A 22,324-nucleotide genomic window follows, 5' to 3' on the forward strand; every position below is an offset into this window, starting at 1 on the left:
GAAGAAGAAGACACGGCCCAGTATGTGTTAGAGGAGATTTTCGTCTATGTTCTCAGTCGCTTTGATTGTAGCTTGAAGACAAATAGGCTAAGAAAAAATGGGTTGGGCATAGGTTGCCAATTTTGTTTTGGCTGCTCTATTTTATGTTGTGTTTGCTTTTAATATTTTTTTAAAGACTTAAAAGCGCCAGCACTTTAGAAATAATATCAGCGCCGTCCTTGGCTGTGGGTAGGATTCTTTCAGGGATGAAAAAAAAAAAAGATTGGACACTGGTTGCAGAAAATATTGCTCCCTCCATGACCCAAATTGGATTCTCCATTGTTTGAAACAGCCTGCATCAAATCCGAATATTTCATGAAGACGACACTTTATTTGTATGAAAATGACACCCAAACATGTTTGAAACCTCACTCGACAAACCTGTATAGCTGTGGCATGGACACCAATTTGCGTAGCGCGAAGAACAAGAAATGTGTCAAAGGTCTGTTTCAGCAGCCTCAGGATTGAGTTTCCATCAATGTAAAATAAGTAACTGAACAGACTGCGAGAAAAATGGCGACTCCTTCGTTTCTACAACCTACTAAAATTTCGTGTGGCAATAAAAATGATCATCATTGGGAAAAGAAACACTATTGAAAATGCTCTCCAAATTTTGAATTTTGAGGTTATATTTGAATTAACTTATTTTGTTTGTATGTGTATGTAAATTGAAATAATGCATCAAACCTATTCTAATCACTGATCATAACCAAGAAGGAAAACAAAACAAAACAAAACAAGTCGAAAAACGGTAGTCCTACAATAAAAAAATTAATGTTGGAGTAGACAGAAACTAACCCCTTTTCGTAGCTTCTTTTTTAATTGAGTTAACCCGTTTCATGAATTTAGAACAGAATACAACTCCCAACAAACAGATACAAGGATACTGTTCACATGAAAAATTAAATTCTGACACATTGTTGGCGCTTTTTAAAATCGAAAACAATTCGTGATTTATTTTACAAATTTCCACCACAGACCTATACGGGATCTCCCCCTTATCCAAAGAGCCAATGAAAGCTATTTTGATTCGCTCCGATCGAGATAATTGATAGTAAGATGAAAGCTCAGACAAAATTTTACATTCAGATAAAAAGTTCATTGTCCTTAAATGAACTATTACTAGAACGGTAACTCCGCCATGACGTCATCAATTTATTATGATTTGAAGAAGCGGGTAAGGTCAAGGTCACAAGGGGACGACACCGTGAGTAAAACTCAAACGCACTGAGAACTTAGCCTGAATAATTAGAAATGATTAGAATGATCTTTGTTTTTGGCATAAATCTTTACAGCTTCCTCAGAGATAAAGTGCTTTAATCCACTTGTTTTCAATTTAACCAGTGCGCTTCATTTTGCTCGCAATCCCTCTGACCTGTTTCCAACCCGCGGAATATAATGGTACAGCCTCATAGACACACATAGTTAAGGCATTTGTACGTTTTGACAAGCAGAGCGTGATCCACGAATGTATCGTACCGGGTAATGGCACGGTACTTAACTCTTTCTTTGCCGATTTCAAGGCCCCAGAGGACCAGTCAGCGCCTAAAATCCCGCCGTACCTGGACTGGGAATTTCCCAAGACATTGGAGCTCAAGTCAGCGCCCGACTGTACCGGTTTGAACTTGAACACCTAACAAGAAGTGTTTCCATTCGCGCCGGGGTCGAGTTATTTTTTTCTTTTTTTTGCCGGGCAGAGAAGATGGCTGCCAATGCATCGTCGAGTGATGTACGCGAGGCCGTGCCAGCTACGTGCGGTGCTGCTACCATGGTGGGACCGCCGCCCGCCTCAGCGCCCCCTGCACCTGGTGGGCCCGGGCCGGTCAGCCAACCGCCCTGCGTACAGCATACCCAGGTCCTGAGCGGTGTGAACAGCACGACCAGGGGGTTGCCCAGCGATCCCAAACCTTCCACCAGCATGCAGGCCGGGGGACACACCGGTGGGAAGCCAACCAAACAGCGATTCAAAGGTAAGATCGCAGGAGTGATTTGAGGGGGAACGGTCCCGCAACATGAAAATCCTGGGTCACGGTAACAAGGTCAAGGCGTAGTGAGCTGTTGAGATCATGCAAGAGCGGATGATTGTGTTGAATTAATTTATTCAGAGCCTCACGTAGCCTTCAGCGTGTGGCCTGCTCATTTGTGACCCACGATTCCAACACCAGGCTGAAGTTGGGCCCAGGTAGGCCTAATAATTTTGAGTTTGGAAATTTCTCTTTCTCACTGTTAATTTTCACATTTAAATTTAAAGTGAGCCAAAGTAATTTTTTTTTTCATCCTACAGAAAGCTTAGCAATTTAAAGAGAATGGAAGCTGTGAGATTTATAATGAATATGTATATATTTGTGGTGTCATTTTCCAGATGATGGGCACAGCTTGTTATTTGTTAGCCTGATTTTGGAATTGGGTTGGTTGTATTTTTTAGTAAAGTTTAGGAGATAAACACTCAACACTGACACTTACAATTTCTGTTGGAAATACTTTAATATGATTTTAAGATAATTATCACATTTTATACTGACAGATTGTTTATTCCGGACATGGCTATGTTGGTTGAACATGTTACCCTGTCCAGGACTATTGAAGTATAGCGTATTGGATGAATCAGTTGAGGAAATGACCAGCATTTAGTATTTTCGTCATGAGCTCACAAAAGCCAAATAATATTTTGTCATATCATCAAAATGGCCAAATGTAGAGTGCATCAGATGCCCTTTAGCATGTGTTATTTGCCACATGTAACATTTAAGACGTTTGTTGGCAACTGCAGAGCAGGTGCTACTACCATTTGGGGCTCAAAACAAACCTAGCCTGCAGTTTCCACTTCAATGCTGGCATGAATTGTACATTTACTGTGCTTAAAAACTGTTTGGATACATAGTTGATAAGGATAAAGATTTACCACACTCCACTCCAATTTGGAATCTCCGTGATGCACCCTTTGTGAACTTTTGTCTTTCCTTCAAGAAAGTTGCAGTAACATCCTTGGATTGTTTAAAATCTATTCCTACATTTTAACTGCAGGATGCGTCATTTTCTTTTCCTAATTTTTGGCCTTGGAAGTTTTTTTTTTTAAATGAGATCAAGTGAGATCGAAGTTGTCCGAGTCCCATCTTGAGAATCTGGTGTCCGAACAAAAATGTATTGGCATCTAAGCGAATAAAGATTTGTCACAGTTGAAATTTGTGAATCCCCCCAACACTGCAGATGCTCAGAGTCGCACTGTTGACACAGCAAAACCAATTGGTGATAAGTTTATGATGTCTATAAAATGTCGTAAACTAAATTGCTAAAGATGTAAGCACTGTTACTGGTAGGATTAATGTAAAGCAAAATCTAAATCAAAGAAATTAATATAAATTCTAAAAAGCCAATCAGTGGCAAATAATGAATAGACACATCCTAATTTAAAAATGCTTTCAGATTGAGATAAATAAAATAAAATTTGGAAGAAGTGGAAACTGTCATTAAATTGATAGTTCAGCAGGACACCGAAAATTACTGATAATGCTTATAACAAGTACCTGATTTTATTACTATTGTCCACTTCAGAGGTCTGTAAGAACCGCAGTAAGTGCCAGATTAGATACTGTTTAGGGAAACTTTTCTCTTTAACTCTAACCATTGTTCGGGTTAATTCACGGTGGAATAATGGGGTATGTAATCCCTATTTGACCTTGCATCAGCTAATGAAGCAGATGTTGTCTGCATTTTTTTCCCTGTCATTCATTCTTCCATTGAAACCAAAGGTCCCTGTACTATTTAGCGAATGTTGAGTGTTTCTTATGAGATACCGGTAACTGCAGTCAACTGGTGAGCGATTGACTGGGCATGGCGTGTCATTTATGAAAATGTACAGTGCACGTGCCTGTAGTCTCAACAACCTGAATCGGTCAACAGTCATCACGGCAGAGTGCCAGTGAAAGAAATAAGAGACTGATTAAAAAAATAGTTGTTTTCCCTCAGGCACCTGACAGTGATAGCAGCAACTCTGTTAAGATAATTCATGATAAATTGGGCGCATTTATTATTCATACTGTGAAGAGGTTTCTATTGGTAGATCATCTCATGTGCTGAAGTGCATTCCTCTATTGCTTTGCTTTATCATTTTGTTTCATTTATGACTTCCTTCCATGTTTTTTCCCTCTCCAAATGATTGGTACGTTATAACTGGATTCATCGTTTTTGGCATGTGAGAGATAATGGATTAATTGCAAGTTGCCTCTGTGCAAAGAGATTTTTTGTCGATGGCCTGTAGATTTTACACTTTAATCTATTTATGGTACCAAAATATCTGCATCACAATTTGCTTATTTTTTTTGTGAGTGAGCTGCTGAAATCATGCTTTTATCTTACAGCCATCAATAGTCCAACTGATTGTTTAAGCTTGAAACAGACGTAAAGAAAACTGTTGAAGGTTAAGCTAATGTTGTATTCAGGTACCACCATTAAACAGCCTTCCCCAAAATAAGACGGGCAGAGAAAATTCATGTACATGTATATATTTGAAGTTTATTTATGCATGCACATTTCAAATGCATCATGCATGCCGATTTTTTTCATCAGAACACCCAAGATATTGGCCTGAAATGTCTCCTCACGTGACTGTTACAATTAAAGAACCTTCAGAATGTAACAAATGTTTCATGATGGGATAAGCATGGGAAAAAAATCAGCATTGAATGAATAAAATGGACTTGTCCATCCAGTACATTTTTGGGGGGGGGCAGGACTCACCTGAGAAGAGGGGAAGCCTGGTAGTGGTGGTTGAAGGAGCTTGTGTCTCAGGTTGTTGTTGATGTATGCGGCATTGATTGAGCCGCCAGACTGCTGTATGCATTTGTGCTTTAGATTTCTAGTTGTACAGTGCTGGTCTCTTTCCCATTTTCTCTTCGTATCAATGCTGTTGTGATTTCCTGTGCACACTACCGGTAATTTACGTGTACTTTTGATGGGACCTGTCTGTCCAGAGTAAAATTGCCTTCAAGAGACTTGTATTATATTTTTTTTCGGGGGGGGGGAGGGAGAAGAGGATGGTTATATGTAGATATGTACCACCACCAGGTGCTCTGTTCCTGTACCTCTCATGTAACACTACTAGATGCCTCTACATGTACCAGTCTATGGTAATTTATACATGTCATACAGGAAGATACGGGTACATATGTATGTAATGAATTCTTGCAGTATCAAAAAACACCAACGTATTTCCAGACTTTTGTTACATTGAACTTTGTTCATCCATCATGCAGCTGGTAGTAATAGACATGGTACATGTACTGTGCCGTGTGATTGTATATTATTTTACAAAGTGTTCCAGTTTGTGTATATACCAGAATCATGCCAGACAGTTAACCAGGCATGTACATGTATTGTTTTACTTGTTTATTTTAGGTAAGATGCAGAGGTGAGCTTAAATTACACGTACAACAGGCATGAACCTGTTGGAGAGAACTTTGCTCAAATCTCGCACAAAAGAGATCAATCCATAAGTGCATATGTGTAGAAGTTTTTCACATCCTGTCAAATACATGTAGGTCTCTCTTGAATGACGTCACTCCCTACAGATTACTGTACCACATGCATCGGTTTTTTTTACTTCAATTTTCGTGATGCGCATCAGCTGTGCTGTACTTTGAGCATATTTGGAACAATAGTTTTTAAAATTTTGCACACACATGCACCTGTTTGCCTCACATACGCAGTGGCAATTTCCTACAAAGTTTGCATCTAATGAGAGAGATCTACATGTATCTTTATTACATGTGTATACACGTACATGATGTAATTTTATTTGCATTGTAAAAGTAAGTTTATTTTGCTCCTTTGCAGTTATTAAACATGAAAAAAAAAAGATCACATGTTGGGGCATGTGCATGACAGCACCGTGGTGGGGTGGAAGGTGATGAAAAATTTCACATGGACTGTCAGCCTTGATGTTTCCTTTTCCCTTTCACCTGTAAATTGCATTTGTATCAATGATTAGATGGAGTGTTTGTCCAGTCATGCTTTATTGTTTTTGAGTGTTCCACCAACCATCCAAAAGTGTACACTAAGCCATTAGTTAAAAGGATTTTACAGAGCTGTGACTGGGAGCCCTAAAAACCAAAGTAACATGTACCGTACATGTACATGTAGGTAGTCACTGTTTTACTGCACAAAATTATATGCCAGGGCAGCATCTTTTTTTTTTCCCCTGTCATTTTTTAGGAATGATAAATGTGGTAGGTTTGGCTATGTACTCTGTCTCTTGCCCACAAGTTCTTTGTCTTTTAAAAGTTTGTTTGGAGCTGGTCTCATCATCACAATGGGCACCCCCTCAAAAAAATGTGAGTGCGCATCCAGAGACTGATTGCCTGAACAAAACACACGTGTGTGTTTTTAACATTGCATTGTGTGTGTGTGTGCTGGTTACATGTACATGTATCTCTTGCAACAACGCTGAATACTTGTGTGCAGCAAAGAAGCTTATCTACAGAAAATACCACTATGACGATACCCTTGGAGGGAATAACAGTGTGTCACTGACAAAGACTGGAATGTTTGTGAACATTTACAATGAGATATATACTTCTGATACACTGTGCATTTTATTATTCAGGATTATCAGTATTTTGAAACTTTTTTCTCCTTTTTTTCCCACTTTCTACAAAATTTCAGTCATCAAATGAAAAGACTGAACAACTATGGTAGCTTAGACTAGAAATTGCAGGTGTGCTTCCCTACATGTACCTGTATTTTAGTGTTTGAATCAGCTGTGTGTTCTTTCAAAGGAACCTTTGTTATAGTGTTTCTGCTGAAAAAAGTGTGCTTCCTTTAACAGCAATTCAGAGTTGCCAGGAAATGTTCAGGTCACATTACACAAGATTTAGAAGCGATCAGTAACTCTGGAACCTGTATTGCCCACTTTTGGATCTTGCGTTTCACCACAAAAGTGATTAATTTCCAAAATTATTGGTGTTTGTTCACATTGAATACCTGTGTGGAAATGGAATCCGAATAGAATGTGCTGTCCTTGGAATTTATTCCTAGGCCATCTGCGTGTAGAAAATGGAAAAAAAATGCTGTTATTATCTCTTGTCCTTTTCCTGCTTGCATTGTCTGTTTAAGAAATGGCCACGGATGCTTGACGACAGTGTTACTTGTGAGAGCAGCTGTGATCATCCATTTGGTATCTGTTCTTTGGGCTCATTCACAAGCTACAGTCAAGGCCCTTTTGTCTCACACACAAACACCCCCACACACAAAAACTGACCTTGCACTCAATTTTGATTTCCAAATAAAAAGGAAAAATGGCTTGTGCTTGGCCGTAGTCACGTGCCTCAAGTTGTGTACAGCAAACTCTTCCCAACATGTTCAGGTGTACTTTACTCTGTGATTCAAGACGTTTTATGTTGTAGGAAATGCATTCCGTTTGTCTTTGCCATTTTGCAACCCTAGTTGTAACAAATTTATATTGTATGTTGTTCGTATCATAGTGTCCAGTGATTTTTTGGTCTCTGGACAGACTAATGCCGAGTAAATGATGTTCTTTATCAAGTCCAAAAAGTCTCTTGTTCACATTAGTAGTATGTCAACTATTTGGAAAGTGTGGGGAAACTCTGTCGTTTGTCATGTCAACTGAAAATGGCTGCTCATATCTTTCATTGAAAAAGGTTTTCTCAGCTTGCATTTGGACTCAAATTCTGTGCACGTTCAAGGGAGTTCAAATGCAAATTTGATTTTACTTACACATATGTATTGACCGATCAGTTCCAGTAAACATTGACAGGCGGTGCACTTTGTATGCACTGAATGAGAATACTTGTAGATGTACACATTGAACAAACATGTATAGATCTACATGCATGTAAGCTGGGTCTCTTGCTGCAAGCGCTGTTGCTTTGATTGTCTCGTTGTGAATATTTGGCTGAAAACTTGCCAAAAAATGTACACAGAGTTAAGTGTTGCTGTCCTGCTGGCTGACTGCACGTTCTGTTGACCGAAAAGAAAATTGTGTTGTGCATGTAGGGTATGTTTGCATGGTTTCACTTAGGCAAATTGAGGGAAAAGGCCCTCTGTGTTGAACTGTAAAGCCCATGGACATAATCATAACGACTCCAGTAGAAAGGAAAGAAGTAAAGAAAAAAAAAAGTCTGACCCAGTTTGTTGTTCCAGGGGGATTGCCATAATCAATTTATTATGTGGGTGACTTCCTTTGTTGTTTCCTCTATTTCTGCACATCTTAATTTCTGGGTCAGAAGCACGCATTGTGTTTTGTGTGTGGGTGACCTACAAGCTGTACGTGTGCACCGCCCCGGATGGAGTGCACCAAAAAAAGAAGAAAGGCATATGGTTGCATGTGGGCATATACATGTATTTGTTTTGTGTTACCATGAGGATGTCAATAAACAAGCAGAAAATAAGCTACGTGCATATGAGTTTATCTTCTAAGAATCATTACACAACGGACCGTGTAAATCCTGTGTTCACAAAGTACATGTACGAGAATAAAACCCCTCCCAAAACCCTCAAAATAAATCGAATGGACCAAACACAGCATCAGGTCTGTAGAACTACATGTTCCTGTACATTTGTATAAAATCATCTTAAAATTGTGTATCACCTAAAGTGTCACAGACACAGAGCATACAACGGGTCATTGTATTTATGTGCACAGTTCTTATTGTTCTTTATGGCCAATCCAATTATGCTTTGTTGCAGCCTGTATATCTTTTGTGGAGAAGTTACTTGTGTCAGCAGCAGTGGTGTACCATTGCCTGTGGGCCCAAACCGCATTAGTCCACAGCACAACTTTGCCCGTGCCAGTCAGATCCCTCCGTACATTAGTGTACAGTCTGAAGCCCAGTGGGGGCACAGGGTTTAGTTTCGTATAAGGTTTCATGCACATTACATCTGCCACACAGTTTGCTAACCAGTGATTAACCTCTGCTGGTTTTATGGCAATGCGCCAGCCAGCCACACTGGGCAAAGGGGGGGGGGAATTAAAGGGGTATCCTGGCTGTCTTTAGCCGAGGTTGTTTGTTTTCCATGTTCCACAGGAGTCTCTGCTCGGAGTTGTAAAAATCCCAAATTTAGTTTCATCTTCTGAAGGTGCAAAGTTGGTTGCACAGCACCTTGAAGATAATGTATTTACGTCATAAACTACCACATGTGCTAGTTGTTAATGTGAATTCTAATCAAAACAAATAAATATCCACTTGTTACTTTGGATTGGTCTGACTTTCCACTGTGGTTGTCATATTACTACCATTAAAGAATAATGAATGTGCGTACACATTTCACACATTCTTCTTTTTAAGAACATCTCTAAAACCTCTGAATTTGTGTAGATTCACGTGCAGGTTTTATTAAGTCACTCAGTCTCCTGTGAGGGCTTCTCTTGGTGGATGATGTTCATTGTAAAAAAAAAGTTGGCTAATTTACATCATTTTTTTTCTCTCGCCAATTCTGCATAGAAGCAACACTCTACAAGTCAAAAACATCTTGAAAAAGAGGGTTACAGCCAAAACAGCACCATCTACATGTGTTCTGGGTGTTTGTGTTCAGTTTTAAACAAAGAAGTTTGTCAACAAGTATTTCCCTCTTTGGAGTTCCATTCAGATTGGGTCATACGCAGCAAATAACTTGGCCATCTGACTGTTTAATGGAAGAGAATGCGATCTACATTGTATGTACGTGTCTGTGGGAACACTCCGAAAATGTGCAACTAACAAATCTTGACTAGGCTAATCCCTCGGAGGGCACACCATTGATTTTGAAATGTGAAAGGTTCTGTACACTATGGAAGAATGTTTTCCTCATTGGCACATCGAGCGTGTGGCCTTGCATGTTCCATAGGGAACCGGACCTCTGATGTGACTTTTCTCTGTGGTTTTACATGTAGGAATGGTGTCTTGTTTGTGACGGTCAGAGCTACATGTACGTGTACATTGTACCTGCACCCACAGCAAATGTACCAGCAGTTGGTACTTGGCCCAAGCCAATTGAAATGGTGGTGGAAAAACAGGCAGAAAATGACAACTTCATGTCCACAACTTACCGGTACACATGCACAGGCGTCTTTATTCAATGGTGCTATTAAGGATGGAAATTGGTGTTTATATACCTAGTGGTTTGTAAGTGTGTGGTTTGAGGACCCTTTTTTTTCAAGTGTCAATAGTGTTACTAAGGTCCACTGTTTGGTTCGGGCAACATGTTTAGGACAGTTTGTAAATAGAGAAAACAAGAATTTGTGTTGAAGCATTCAAACATACTACCCCTGGAGTTATCATTACCAAAATTTTCTGTCAAAACAAAATTGTTGATATTGTGCACATGTACATGTGCACATATTGTAGATAATAATTATAATGTACATAATGTTCTGGCATCAATATATTGTGTACATATGCACAGTGTACATGTAAATGGGAGCTTGAATTTCTCAGTGTTGTATGGCTGCATAACATTGTGCAAAGAGCACAGAGTACATACATGTACATGTCCTGTATATGAATGACTTTTGGCTTACCAATATGGTGGCCTGAACCTACGAGTACAGGTAAATTGCAAGTGGAAATCAACTTCCATTTATGTACAGTGGTTGCTTTACATGTACATGTACAGTGTACATGCACGTGTGCACAGTACCATGAGGATTTATGAAGGCCATTTACATGCGCTTCATTTCAGTTGCGAATCATCCCCCGCAGCAAAGTTCATGGGAAAGGCTCCACCATTTCCGATCAATTTTTTTTCTCTGTTTGTGTATTACCATGTCGGGAATCAAGTATTGTTACCAGCATGCTGGGAGCAAAGGGTACTGTTTACATGTTTGCTTGATTACTTTTCCTGACGCATTAAAATCTGTTTTGTACATTGACTTTTGGGAATAGCAGTTTTTCTTGAGCTTTTTGCTTCCTGCACAGTAACTATGGATTTCATGCATGTAATTACTCTCCTCATCTGAGATGTTGCACCCACCTAAGTCCACATTATTTTGTGCTTAACTTTGCATGCAATTTACTCACATTTTAAGTCTGTTGCTGTCTTCATTTGCCTTAATAATGGACCACACTCGTTGGTGACTTAGTACTTCATAAACGTGCAGCCGCACAGAAAAAATGCAAATGCTGATCTCACTGTCGTCAAATTACATGAAAATGCAACATATGAGAATTATGTACACTGATGGATGGGCATTGAAGGCTTTTGACCCTCAGAATAATACTGCTGTATTGAGTTACATGATATGCACACTTTTGCAGAAGTACAGTAACTCATTAAAGACTGTGGATTTAGTCTGGATCAAGTGAACAGGAGTTCTGCATGATGCCCTGTCAAGACAGAGTCTGGGTCTGCAACACAGCGCAGGGTGTTGACAATTATGGGTAATGAGTATAATTTGATGCACCTGTACGGACTGGCAGCGCAGATAAAGGTCATAGCTGGTTAGATTGAGGGTGATGAGACATAGGAGCATGAGTCGTCTGTCTTTGGGCTCGTCAATTACGCTGTAGAAAATGTCATGTGACGTCCACTTACTACAGGTCCATGATGAGATCCCTGCAGTGGGATTCTGGGGTTCCAGCCTAATCTCTCTTCTCCTCCACCACGCTGTCTGCAGATTAAATCAAAAGTTCATTAAACTAAGAGAGTATCCATAGTTCAAAGATATGCTTGGTTTTAACATTAAGTTGTAGCACTCACTGTAAATAAGTTAAAGGACATGTATTAGTTTAAATGGTAAAGCATGTGCATTACACATTGCTTTCTTTTTTACTTTTTTGTCTTAATCACGATTGGATGTTTCTGCTGAGTTGCAAGTCAACTGCTTACCAGGGAGGAGATGTGATTTATGCTTGAAGCTAAAGCATCCCAAGCTTTCTTCCTGGTCAGGATAAAGGCTCCCTTGATCCTTTTGGCATCAAAACTGGCTGCTACTGTATGTGCACATGTACCAGTAGCTGGTGGATCCTTGGTCACTTCATGTGGCTGGTGGATCCTTGGTCACTTCATGTAGCTGGTGGATCCTTGGTCACTTCATGTAGCTGGTGGATCCTTGGTCACTTCATGTAGCTGGTGGATCCTTGGTCACTTCATGTAGCTGGTGGATCCTTGGTCACTACATGTAGCTGATGGATCTTTGGTCACTTCATGTTGCTGGTGGATCCTTGGTCACTTCATGTAGCTGGTGGATCCTTGGTCACTTCATGTAGCTGGTGGATCCCTGGTCACTTCATGTAGCTGGTGGATCCTTGGTCACTTCATGTAGCTGGTGGATCCTTGGTCACTTCATGTAGCTGGTGGATCCCTGGTCACTTCATGTAGCTGGTGGATCCTTGGTCACTTCATGTAGCTGGTGGATCTCTGGTCACTTCATGTAGCTGATGGATCTTTGGTCACTTCATGTTGCTGGTGGATCCCTGGTCACTTCATGTAGCTGGTGGATCCTTGGTCACTTCATGTAGCTGGTGGATCCTTGGTCACTTCACGTAGCTGGTGGATCCCTGGTCACTTCATGTAGCTGGTGGATCCCTGGTCACTTCATGTAGCTGGTGAATCCTTGGTCACTTCATGTAGCTGGTGGATCTCTGGTCACTTCATGTAGCTGGTGGATCCTTGGTCACTTCATGTAGCTGGTGGATCCCTGGTCACTTCATGTAGCTGGTGGATCCCTGGTCACTTCATGTAGCTGGTGGATCCCTGGTCACTTCATGTAGCTGGTGGATCCTTGGTCACTTCATGTAGCTGGTGGATCCCTGGTCACTACATGTACATATAACTTGTAGTTTTATCAAGTTTAAGAATTCAGTGATTTAGGATAAGCGTAGGGTAAAAAATTGATGTGCATGTTTGTATGCTTCCTGCATGGGTGAACTCTGTTTACATTACTATTTGACGAATGATGTGGAGGTCTCAATGACAACGCACCATCCCTTACACATACATGTATATGGTAAAACTAACTTCTTTGTCATGGAATGAAGAATAATTGGCATTTCTTAAAAAAAGGGGAAAAAACGACCAGAGATTTCCAGAATTTGGGGTCTGTTAAATATTTGAGTTCATTTCTATGTGACCATTTTTTAAAAGAAACATTTCTATTTTTGGAAACAAATCATTTTTACAAGCAAATTTTTTTCTGAGGTACGAGATATATTTTTGCCGAGTTTATTTTTATCTCCATATATACGAAATCAAAATATATCTCACATAAAATGTTCTTTGAATATGCACTTGGCTTAATGGCACTTATGACCTTGATAGGAATACATGCTTGCCACCGTCTGCACAAGCTGCAAGTTCTCACACATTGCTCAGATTTGCAAGCAGGAGTTTCAACAATTTATTGGTGCACAGTTAACTGCTTTGTGCCACATGGTGCCCCACACTTGACAGTACATGTATAAGATTTGCTTACTTTTACATGTACGTGCTGTACGTGTACATGTGCGTACATGTACATGCATGTTTAACGGAGAAATCCATGGAGCTTTAACTGTTCACTACCCTCCATCCAGTGCACTTTGTAGTGTCTACTGACTGCTAGGTCAGCAGCCTGCCGACAAGCTGCAGCCTTCACATTATCCCTTACCCCCATCCATTGTTGGCTGCCAGACCTACGGATATGCCAGATTTGTTATTATTTTTTTGCAGCTCCCACATTTTGTCCTGCATGTATTCTCACTCTTTTTCTTTCGTTTTTTTTCACTCGCTCTGTCTCTCTTTCCTCCCCCCCTGCCACCACACCAATCACAGTTCAGACAGCATGCCATAAAATAATGTTGATTCAGGGAGTGCGTTGCATGTGAATGAGGCATTGTACGGGCCTGGGGTATTGTGTTTGCAGGCACGCATTGCTCGTTTTTTTTTTTTTTTTTTCCCCTTTTTTTCTCCTGCGATGTTTTTGCATTGCGCTTGACTGAACCTCGGTAAATGGATCTTGGAAATAATCGGGTGCTTTCACCGAGAGTGTATCATTTGACTTTCAAATTGATGTTGGTAGTGTACTGGATAACCTCACATGCGATTAATTCAAAGCGCAGGAGTATGTCAACATGTTGTGTCAGGCAGGCTTAATTACCGGTATCGGTTTAAACAATAATTGTTTTGGACCGGCATGACTGGAAAAAACAAAATATGTATTCTCTGCAAATGGATTGTGCAATTCTAATTTTGGGGGAAAATGTCTGTCCTCCTGAATTGATGTTTTTAGATTTGGTTTCTTCCAAGACAAACTTCTTTTCCTTATGCCTGCATGACAGGAAAAATCATTTGTACAAATGGACGGTCACACTCTAATGTTGTTGGAAAAAATCTGTCCCCCTGATGTTTACAGAGTAGTTTGGGTTCAAAGCACATGTCATTTCTTTTATACTAGCATTTCAACTCCAAACCATATCCTGACATTGCTGTAGCAGAGTTCTGCATTAAAAATTAAAATCTACACATAAGAAAATCTGGATTGGCTCAGTTTTAAGGTTGACCAAAAAACATCCACAGATTTGAAAACATTGCAATTCTGGGTAGCGGCAGTCATTCATTACAACTTCTCATCAGCTTTTCAAACATTTGTGTTAAAAAAAAAAGATGAAGGAGAAGAAAAAGATTGATGTTATGGTCTTGTGTGTCAAATTTCTCCTAATAGGCACCATTCCATTTCAGAGCATACATCATCCTCATCCTGGCCATTTCTGCTGAGATTAGCAATCAAGGAGCCCAGTATTCTAAAGGTCCCTGGCTTCCATCAAGGAGACCCGGGGAAACTAGAATGCCCAGAGGGGTAAATGCTGCCGCTAGTTGTCAGGCCATATGCTGGGCTTTGGAGACATGCTTTCTGAAAGAACAACCTTCCTCTTTCTCGACCTTTCGTTTCAGTTGCCATTCAGTCATAGTGGTTGCCAAATAATGATTTTATAATAAAAAAACCAAACCATTGCTTATTTCCAATATGATATTGATGCTTATGGTGGGAAATTTATTATTTTTTGCATTTTTTATTTTCGTTTTTTGTTTTAAAAGCACTGTTATGCATTCATCTGCAATGTCCAGGGATGTTTGTCTTTCCTAGATAATGCACTAAGCGCTGTCCTTGGCTACATAAATGCACATTCAGAGTACATGTAGGTACATGTATGCATGTGTGCACCTGGAAACCATGTATAAAGTCTGTTATGCAAATGTGGTGCTGATGGGGTTAATGAATAAACGTTTGGTGACACAAGTGAAATGGATGGCCCCGTCTGCACCTTTTTTACAGGTAAATGTTAACGTGCCTGGGTGCTAATCGTTGAACTTGTACTTTCAAATGTGCGTTCTTGTACGTGTGTTTGGACATCATTAGGCATACGGTTTCTCATTGGAAACTGTTTTGTTGAGTCTGCATTTTTTCAAGGTTTCCCATGGATATGGCAACTTTCAGATGGTGTGAATTCTTGAATGGAGGAAGTTGAAAGGTAGACATTGTTTATGCAGTGAAATGTGGGGTGAAAAATACATGTACCCGGTAGTAAACAGTGGGTGACTATACTCAGTGTCGATGAGCTGTGTGTGTACATGTACTGTAGTGACACTGTGGCAGTCATGTGGAATGAAGTCTCTCTATGTAAACCCTTATATCAATGAAAACTCAAACCAAATATCTGGCACATCTCATTGTATACTGTAACCAGATAGCCAAATGAGTGTAAATCAAATTTCTGTGTCAGTAATTTGAGTAAGATCTGAAAGATTCACTGCCTTGTGACTTGATTTTGCAGTATGGAAATGCCGGAGCCTTGAGTAAAATGTTTATCATTAAGAAATACTAGCAGGTGTACATTTTGTAGTTGTTACATTAAAATATACCAGTACTAGTGTTTTTTCTGATTCAATTAAAAATTGGCCAAAATCTTGACTTTAGGGCCAGATCCCAATTCTGTTGGCCAGCTTATACGGAACGTTAAGGTTTGCCAATAAATGCATGTATTTTCCTCCGCTGGTATGTTGGTACTCGGATGCCCTTGGACTTAGCAGACCTCATTCAAATCCGGTGTGATGCTTTGGGAAGGGGGAGGGTGATGTTATATGTAGGTCCTGTTAAGGTTGTCTGTGCTTCCTGAGGAATTAGAGGATGTTTTATGGGTTTGTTTCACCATTCACTCTCTTTGAGATTTCTACAGCCCGCCCAACTCCATGCACATAGCCTGTAGCACTTCAGGACTAGTCCAGGCAGTTGTTATGACACTTTGGTTTACATGTAAATTTACATGTAAATTCCATGAAAGAGTGTTTTTTAGGGGTAGTAACACATGTTATCTCATCTTCAAAAATACATGATATTAAAAAAATAGGCCTACATGATATTGAAAAGACCCTTTTGAGGTCAAACAGGAAAGCCAACTTCCATGAATTTTTCCCCCTAATCTACACATTGTACACCGTGTACATGTTCATTGTATGTTCACGTATGTCGATGTTGTATTTGCCAGGATGGAAATTTAATTAGAAAGCTCTCATTCCCTTCGATAACCAACCCTGACAGCTTCACAGATGTGTTTTTAGAATGGATTAATTATTAAAGTTGGAAAAGATTCACAAAAGTATTTTTTTTTTCATCCTGTGAAAATGACGTGTGATATACCAATACCTGTGCAGTCCAAGTATTGAAAAGAGAAAGAAAAAGAAAATAACCCTGTACACTTCAGCGCCAATCCTGAACCCAAGGGACCGCATTAATCTCGTTCGTGAAGCTTCTAAGCCTGTCCCCCATCTTCTGAAGTGCTACACATTTTTTTTTGTTAGGGTGGTGTAAATTTATAATGAACTTATCCAAGATTGTGTCCATTCTATCTGGATTCAACCTGCCCTCCCCAGCTTTGCCGAATTACACGGGCATACTTTCTGCCGACACAATGGGAGAGTGCTGTTATGCTACCTGTCGAACACCTGAGGATGGCAGTAGAAGAGCGGATATGAAAGCAGTCTTCCAAACTGCTGTCGGTAGGGCAACAGATATTGCTGGGTGTTCTCTTTCGTACCTTACGGGCCCAATTCAGGTAGCTAATAAGATCTCAGCAAGGCCTCTGCGACAATTCGTGGGATTGATGCTTCCATAAAGATCTGAACACCGACACGGTTCAGCATGATCAAGTTTTAATTCTCCTGGGGAATACAGTTTCTGCACTTGTTTGAATTTTCGCTATCAAAAGATTGGAAAAATATTATTACACTCCGTCATTTGAGTGTGAATTTAAAATGTACATGTACACTGCAGAGCTCTATTTTAAACTGATATTCAAAAGTGCCGTTCGTGTGCTTTTTCCCTGTAACAGTGTTTGTGGTGTCCTTTGTGAAGAAGTTGATCTTGTTAATAGTACTCTTTGAGTTTACAAATTAATTATTGTATGCGTTGTATTAATCAAAAACTTAGTTTTACAGACAGTCCAACACATGCGTTTTCTTACATATCATTGATGTAATGGCACAAATGATTGTAATGCATTAGCCCATAAAATCTAGATTGAAAACAGGAGGAAAAAAGTGAAAAGGATCAGTGTAGTGCACGTTATCAATATTCTTGCCCATTCTGACTAGTCTAATCACCCTCAATTGCCAGACATTGCAACAATGTGCTGACAACGCCTGCCCGCTTCGTTGCAAGATAGCCCGTCCCTAAGCCAGGGGTTGGCACAGCACATGGGCGGCCCCTCAACAAAGAAGCCGGATTGGAATGGTTGAATTCGGGCGAACTTTGGACGCATTCTCATCAGCAAACACTCCGGAGGACCCTATTAATTTCCCACTGTTGGCTTCATTTTTACACCCACAGTAAATGCAACAACTGTACATTTGACCCCCAGTGTTGGTCTTTGGGACCTCCTGAATGCTTGCTAAACTTGTGTGTACAACGTTGCTGTTCGCACTCCAAATTGAGCCAAGCACTGAGTGCTAAAATGTGTCAACTTACAGAAGGTTCAAAATAAGAGAATTTGCCTCATTAAAAGGTGCTTTCCCCTTAATGCACACAGGAACATCCATGAAACAATGGCTTTTGTGGTATTTAGTTAAGGTGTGTTTTGGTCCACTAGAAGTATTTAATTTCTGGTCACCCACGCAATGGATCAGTGATCAAAAGGTCAATATGTTTTGGTGGGTTTGGCTAAAGAAAGCTGGGAATTCCAAAACAAACTGTCTGACACTGTTTGCACTCTGATCCCATGATCATCTAGAGCATTCTACGTTTTGTTCTCAGTCCATGTGGAGGATGTGGGAAAATGTCAATTGTAACAGACCCAATGCTGTTGCTTACTGTTACATTGTATTAGGGTTCAGCAGCCTCCACAAGATGAGTGTCTCTGCAAATATTCTCGTGTTGCGTATATATCTGAAGCCTAGAATACAAGTGGATAGAATTTCAATGGACGGATGATTGGATTGGATGATCTGTTTTCTTTTTCTTTTTTGGGGGGGCTTACTTTTGCACTCAAGCGTTCAGTGTTTCGGCCAGTTATACATGTACATGTAGCCGCTGTTTGCATTGGGCACAGTTTGGAAATATACTAGAATTGTTTGCTCCAAAACCCATGTGGCCCTTTGTACTTGGGTTCTTCTCCTATGGATTCTAGTGTTCCACATCTGACATTGAATACTGTAAAAAGAACAAGGTCTTGAAATTTCAGCTCTGTGGATTGTGGATAGTAGAAAGGCACATTGTACACCGATATATGTACCTACAATTTTGTCAGTGCAGACAGTTTTTATGTACAGGTACATGTACATACATGTATGTTACCATGTCACAAACGACAGTCCTCACTCCACAAAAACAAGCTTTGTATCACGTGGTTACAGAGTGAAACATCAAGCACATTGGGGAGTACTGATGCTACTATGTTTCTGCCATCAGAATGGTGCCAGCAAATGTTGTCTGTTGTAAAACATAAAATGTCTACTGGCAGAAGTTTTATTTCACATTTATGTATAGACAGAACTCTTAGCGTGATGATGAATTTCATTTCGTCTCGTCTGTATTTGCTACCGTATTTGCGATCCAGAGATAGGCCCTAGTATACACAAGTCATTAAAATTAATGAAGTGTGTGACAATTTTGTTTTAAATTTTAGATATTTAGAAATATTTGATGAAGGGGAGATACATGTATTGGCGCGTACATACTGTACATTACCCATATTATTAAACATTCAAAAATAATATAGACGGTTTAGACATTCCTATTGGTCAAGAGCCTATCACCTGGCTGGTCTCAAACTATTGATAAAGCACCGGCTGGCTGTGTGCCAGTGTACTATTAACGCACGTACATGCACATGTACATGTTGTACATATACCCATCATGCGCACGCCAATCCCCATATAAGGAGACTGTTTATGACTATTTGCGAGAACATACATGTACATGTACACGTATGGCAGGAGGGATGTTTGAAAGGAATGAAGTAAAACTCTTCAACCAAATCGTTTGAAATTTATAATTGTGAAAATTGGTTTGACTTTGCGACTCAAAACGTATTTGTACATGTAAATTTGCAGGAATACAGTAGATGCTTGGAGAATGGAGGTTTAGATAATAGGCATTGATAATTCAGCCATTTTCAGCACCCATTCTCCTAATCCACTTTTAAACAATTAAGACTGGCCAAGAACATGTTTATCCCCAACAAGTGGAGGTACATGTAGGTCTGTCCACACTAATTGATTCATCTGTGTGACACTCAATACAAATTTCCAACTGTAAAATTTTGCCATTATTTTTTGCTTATTTATGTCTTCACTGTTTCTGATTGTTACCATAGAAAGGTAAAGATAATTTGCAGTATTTAAGAAGTTATAGAAATGTATTCTTGAAGATATAAAAGTTTGTCACATGGACAGACACTCAGTTTCTTAAAAATGAAAATTAAATTCTAAGTGTGATTGATAATTAGCTGCAATGTATTAAATACTCCTTTTATTTATTTTCTGTTAGAAACATTCATAATCTCAGGAAAAAAAATTCCAGTGTATATAACACTGAGATTTGTTTCATGAATACAAGGTCACGTTTGTCATATTGAGGTATATAATGTAATTCCTAAAACCAAATCTTAGGTTGGTTTCTGATTAAAAAAAAACCCCACATATGTGATGTACAATGCAAAGTATTCATGTCAAACTTCATCTCAGGAAGATTTCTATACGTGTATTTTTATTGAAGTTATGGCAAGGAATGGCAAAATCAGCCTGTTTCATGTTTGTCATTCTGTGGACACACACCATGACTGAAGTGATTCCTGAATTAGCTCTGCTTAAATTCTGGTTTAATATGATAACTTGAACAAATAAAAAGCCTCAAATATTTCTCAAATAATATACCTGCAGTACCCATGTTTTAACAGCTGAATTGGGTTTCTTCATGAGAGTGGTATTTTACATGAAGATAACATGAAAAACATGAGTTGACACAGTTATGTGCATGTCCCATTACAACCCCTAAAATAAGCTGGCTATTTTCATCAAAATCCTGATTATTTTAACAACTAACATTCAAATCTCATTAAACTGTAAACTACATGTACATCTCTACAATTACGCATTAGTCTGTTTGTAAAATTGTAAGTAAAGTCCATTTCTTGACTCTTTAACAGTGTTTACGGTAGAGATGATTTTGGTTGTGTGCCAATGTATGCATTAGTGTGGACAGACCCAGGTCTCAATTAAAATTGTAGGGCCACAACTTACTGCATTTTAACCACCACCTGCCAATTTTTAGAGGGGACGAAACTTCAGTCCAACCCATATTGTACCTCGATCAATTTTTGGCCCGAGAACCAAATTTCCAACAGTGTCATCAATGTTTTGTCCCAGTTGTGGCTGTTGTGGCCGCTGTAGCCCTGGCATTTGGGCTAGCAGTGCCACACTCCTAAGAAAATAAACTGCACTGAACTTCTGACCTCCCCCCTCCCCATGTGTGCAAACAAGCCACAGAACGCTGTAAGTACCCGTACAGTTCATGTAAGGGGACTGCTGGCTGGAGGATCTCATCAATATTGCTAGGGACCATCCATTTCATCCGCTTTTAAGAGTGTGAGTGTTCAAATGTGGGAACACATTTTTATACAAATTTAATAGGCTGTTGATGTGGGCACTGCATGGATGCTGTGTGTGTTTGCGATCACTACAAATTGAGTCAATTTTTTTTGTCTGGACGTTTCAGTGACTTATGAAATATAACATCTGTCGTACTGTAAATCTGTAAATTATGTTTGGATTTTTAGCACTAAAAATGTAGTTTTCAGGGTGCCAACTTGAACTTGGCTCGGCATTGATAAATCTTATGGGCATTTTTGGTAATGAATCTACATGGATTTTTTCCTTCTTGCATCAAAGTTTGAGGATGCACACTGTGAAGTACTGAAAATACACGTACATGAGCCATATTTCAGTTACAGTGAGACAAGGAATTAGGAATGAAAATCTATTTCACATGCCCAAGTAGATATGATAGTCACATGCCCACCTGAACGTGGTTCCAATGTGTAATACTTTGGATCCATCCAGGGATGCAGTGGACTAATCCAAGCCCCACTGAAAACAGTGTAAAGCCACAAAGTTCAGGGCTCAATATAATGTAAACCAACATTACTAGAGTTTCTCAAACAAAAATTCATTTGTTGACCGTAGTCTTGACCTTAGTCTTTCCTATTCTTTTTAATATTTGGTTGGTTAGCCACAAACATTTTTATTTATTTGAGCCAAACAAATTCACCCCTGGAAAAGTGATAGTTCTCAAGTCCTGCTCGCAGCCATTTCTCAAATGGCTTTCCTCTACTTTTTGGACACCGAGGACTGTTTTTCATTCATAATTCCATCAACTCTGCCCTTTGATGGAAGCTTCAAAATCCAGGGAGTAGACCCTGGCTTATATTTCCACAATCCCTCCATATTTCTCAGCCAAACAGTCCCCTTTTTCAAAAGAAACATTGGGTCACTTTTTATGCTAACGAGCTCAGCAGAAATTTTCACCTGAATTAGTTCACTGCACCCCAGACGTAACTTGGGTAACATGTCCAATTTAGACAGGTCTGGACTTGATTGCAATGTACCGGTACAGGTATTTGGGTCCCATACCCTCCCAGACATGATTCTTACTTGGGTCACAAGATCCACCCAAACTTGACTCCAACGTACCGTCCCATGTCCACCCATGAAAGGTACCAGTAGGGTACACTGTTGTCTTGTTGTAATTTCACAAGATTGGCTGATTACTGTGTATAAGATTCACTGCAACTCACATTCCACTGACTTGTTTCGTGTTTTAGTC

General features: G+C 39.7%; 1 protein-coding gene across 2 annotated transcripts in view; it reads left to right on the plus strand.

Annotated features, from left to right (window-relative positions):
* Positions 1–1,472: 1,472 nt before the first annotated feature.
* Positions 1,473–22,324, plus strand: part of LOC110983451 (uncharacterized) — a 146,462-nt gene continuing 125,610 nt past the window's right edge. For both annotated transcript variants that reach the window (XM_022242708.2, XM_022242711.2), the window contains exon 1: positions 1,473–2,009. In XM_022242708.2, coding sequence (XP_022098400.2) covers positions 1,742–2,009 — 268 coding nt within the window. In that variant the 5' untranslated portion in view covers positions 1,473–1,741. The remainder of the gene's footprint in view (positions 2,010–22,324) is intronic.

This window comes from Acanthaster planci, linkage group LG03 (genome assembly GCF_054643075.1).
Source record: "Acanthaster planci isolate LZ-2023a linkage group LG03, COTS_SCS, whole genome shotgun sequence".
NCBI classification, from domain to species: Eukaryota; Metazoa; Echinodermata; class Asteroidea; order Valvatida; family Acanthasteridae; genus Acanthaster; species Acanthaster planci.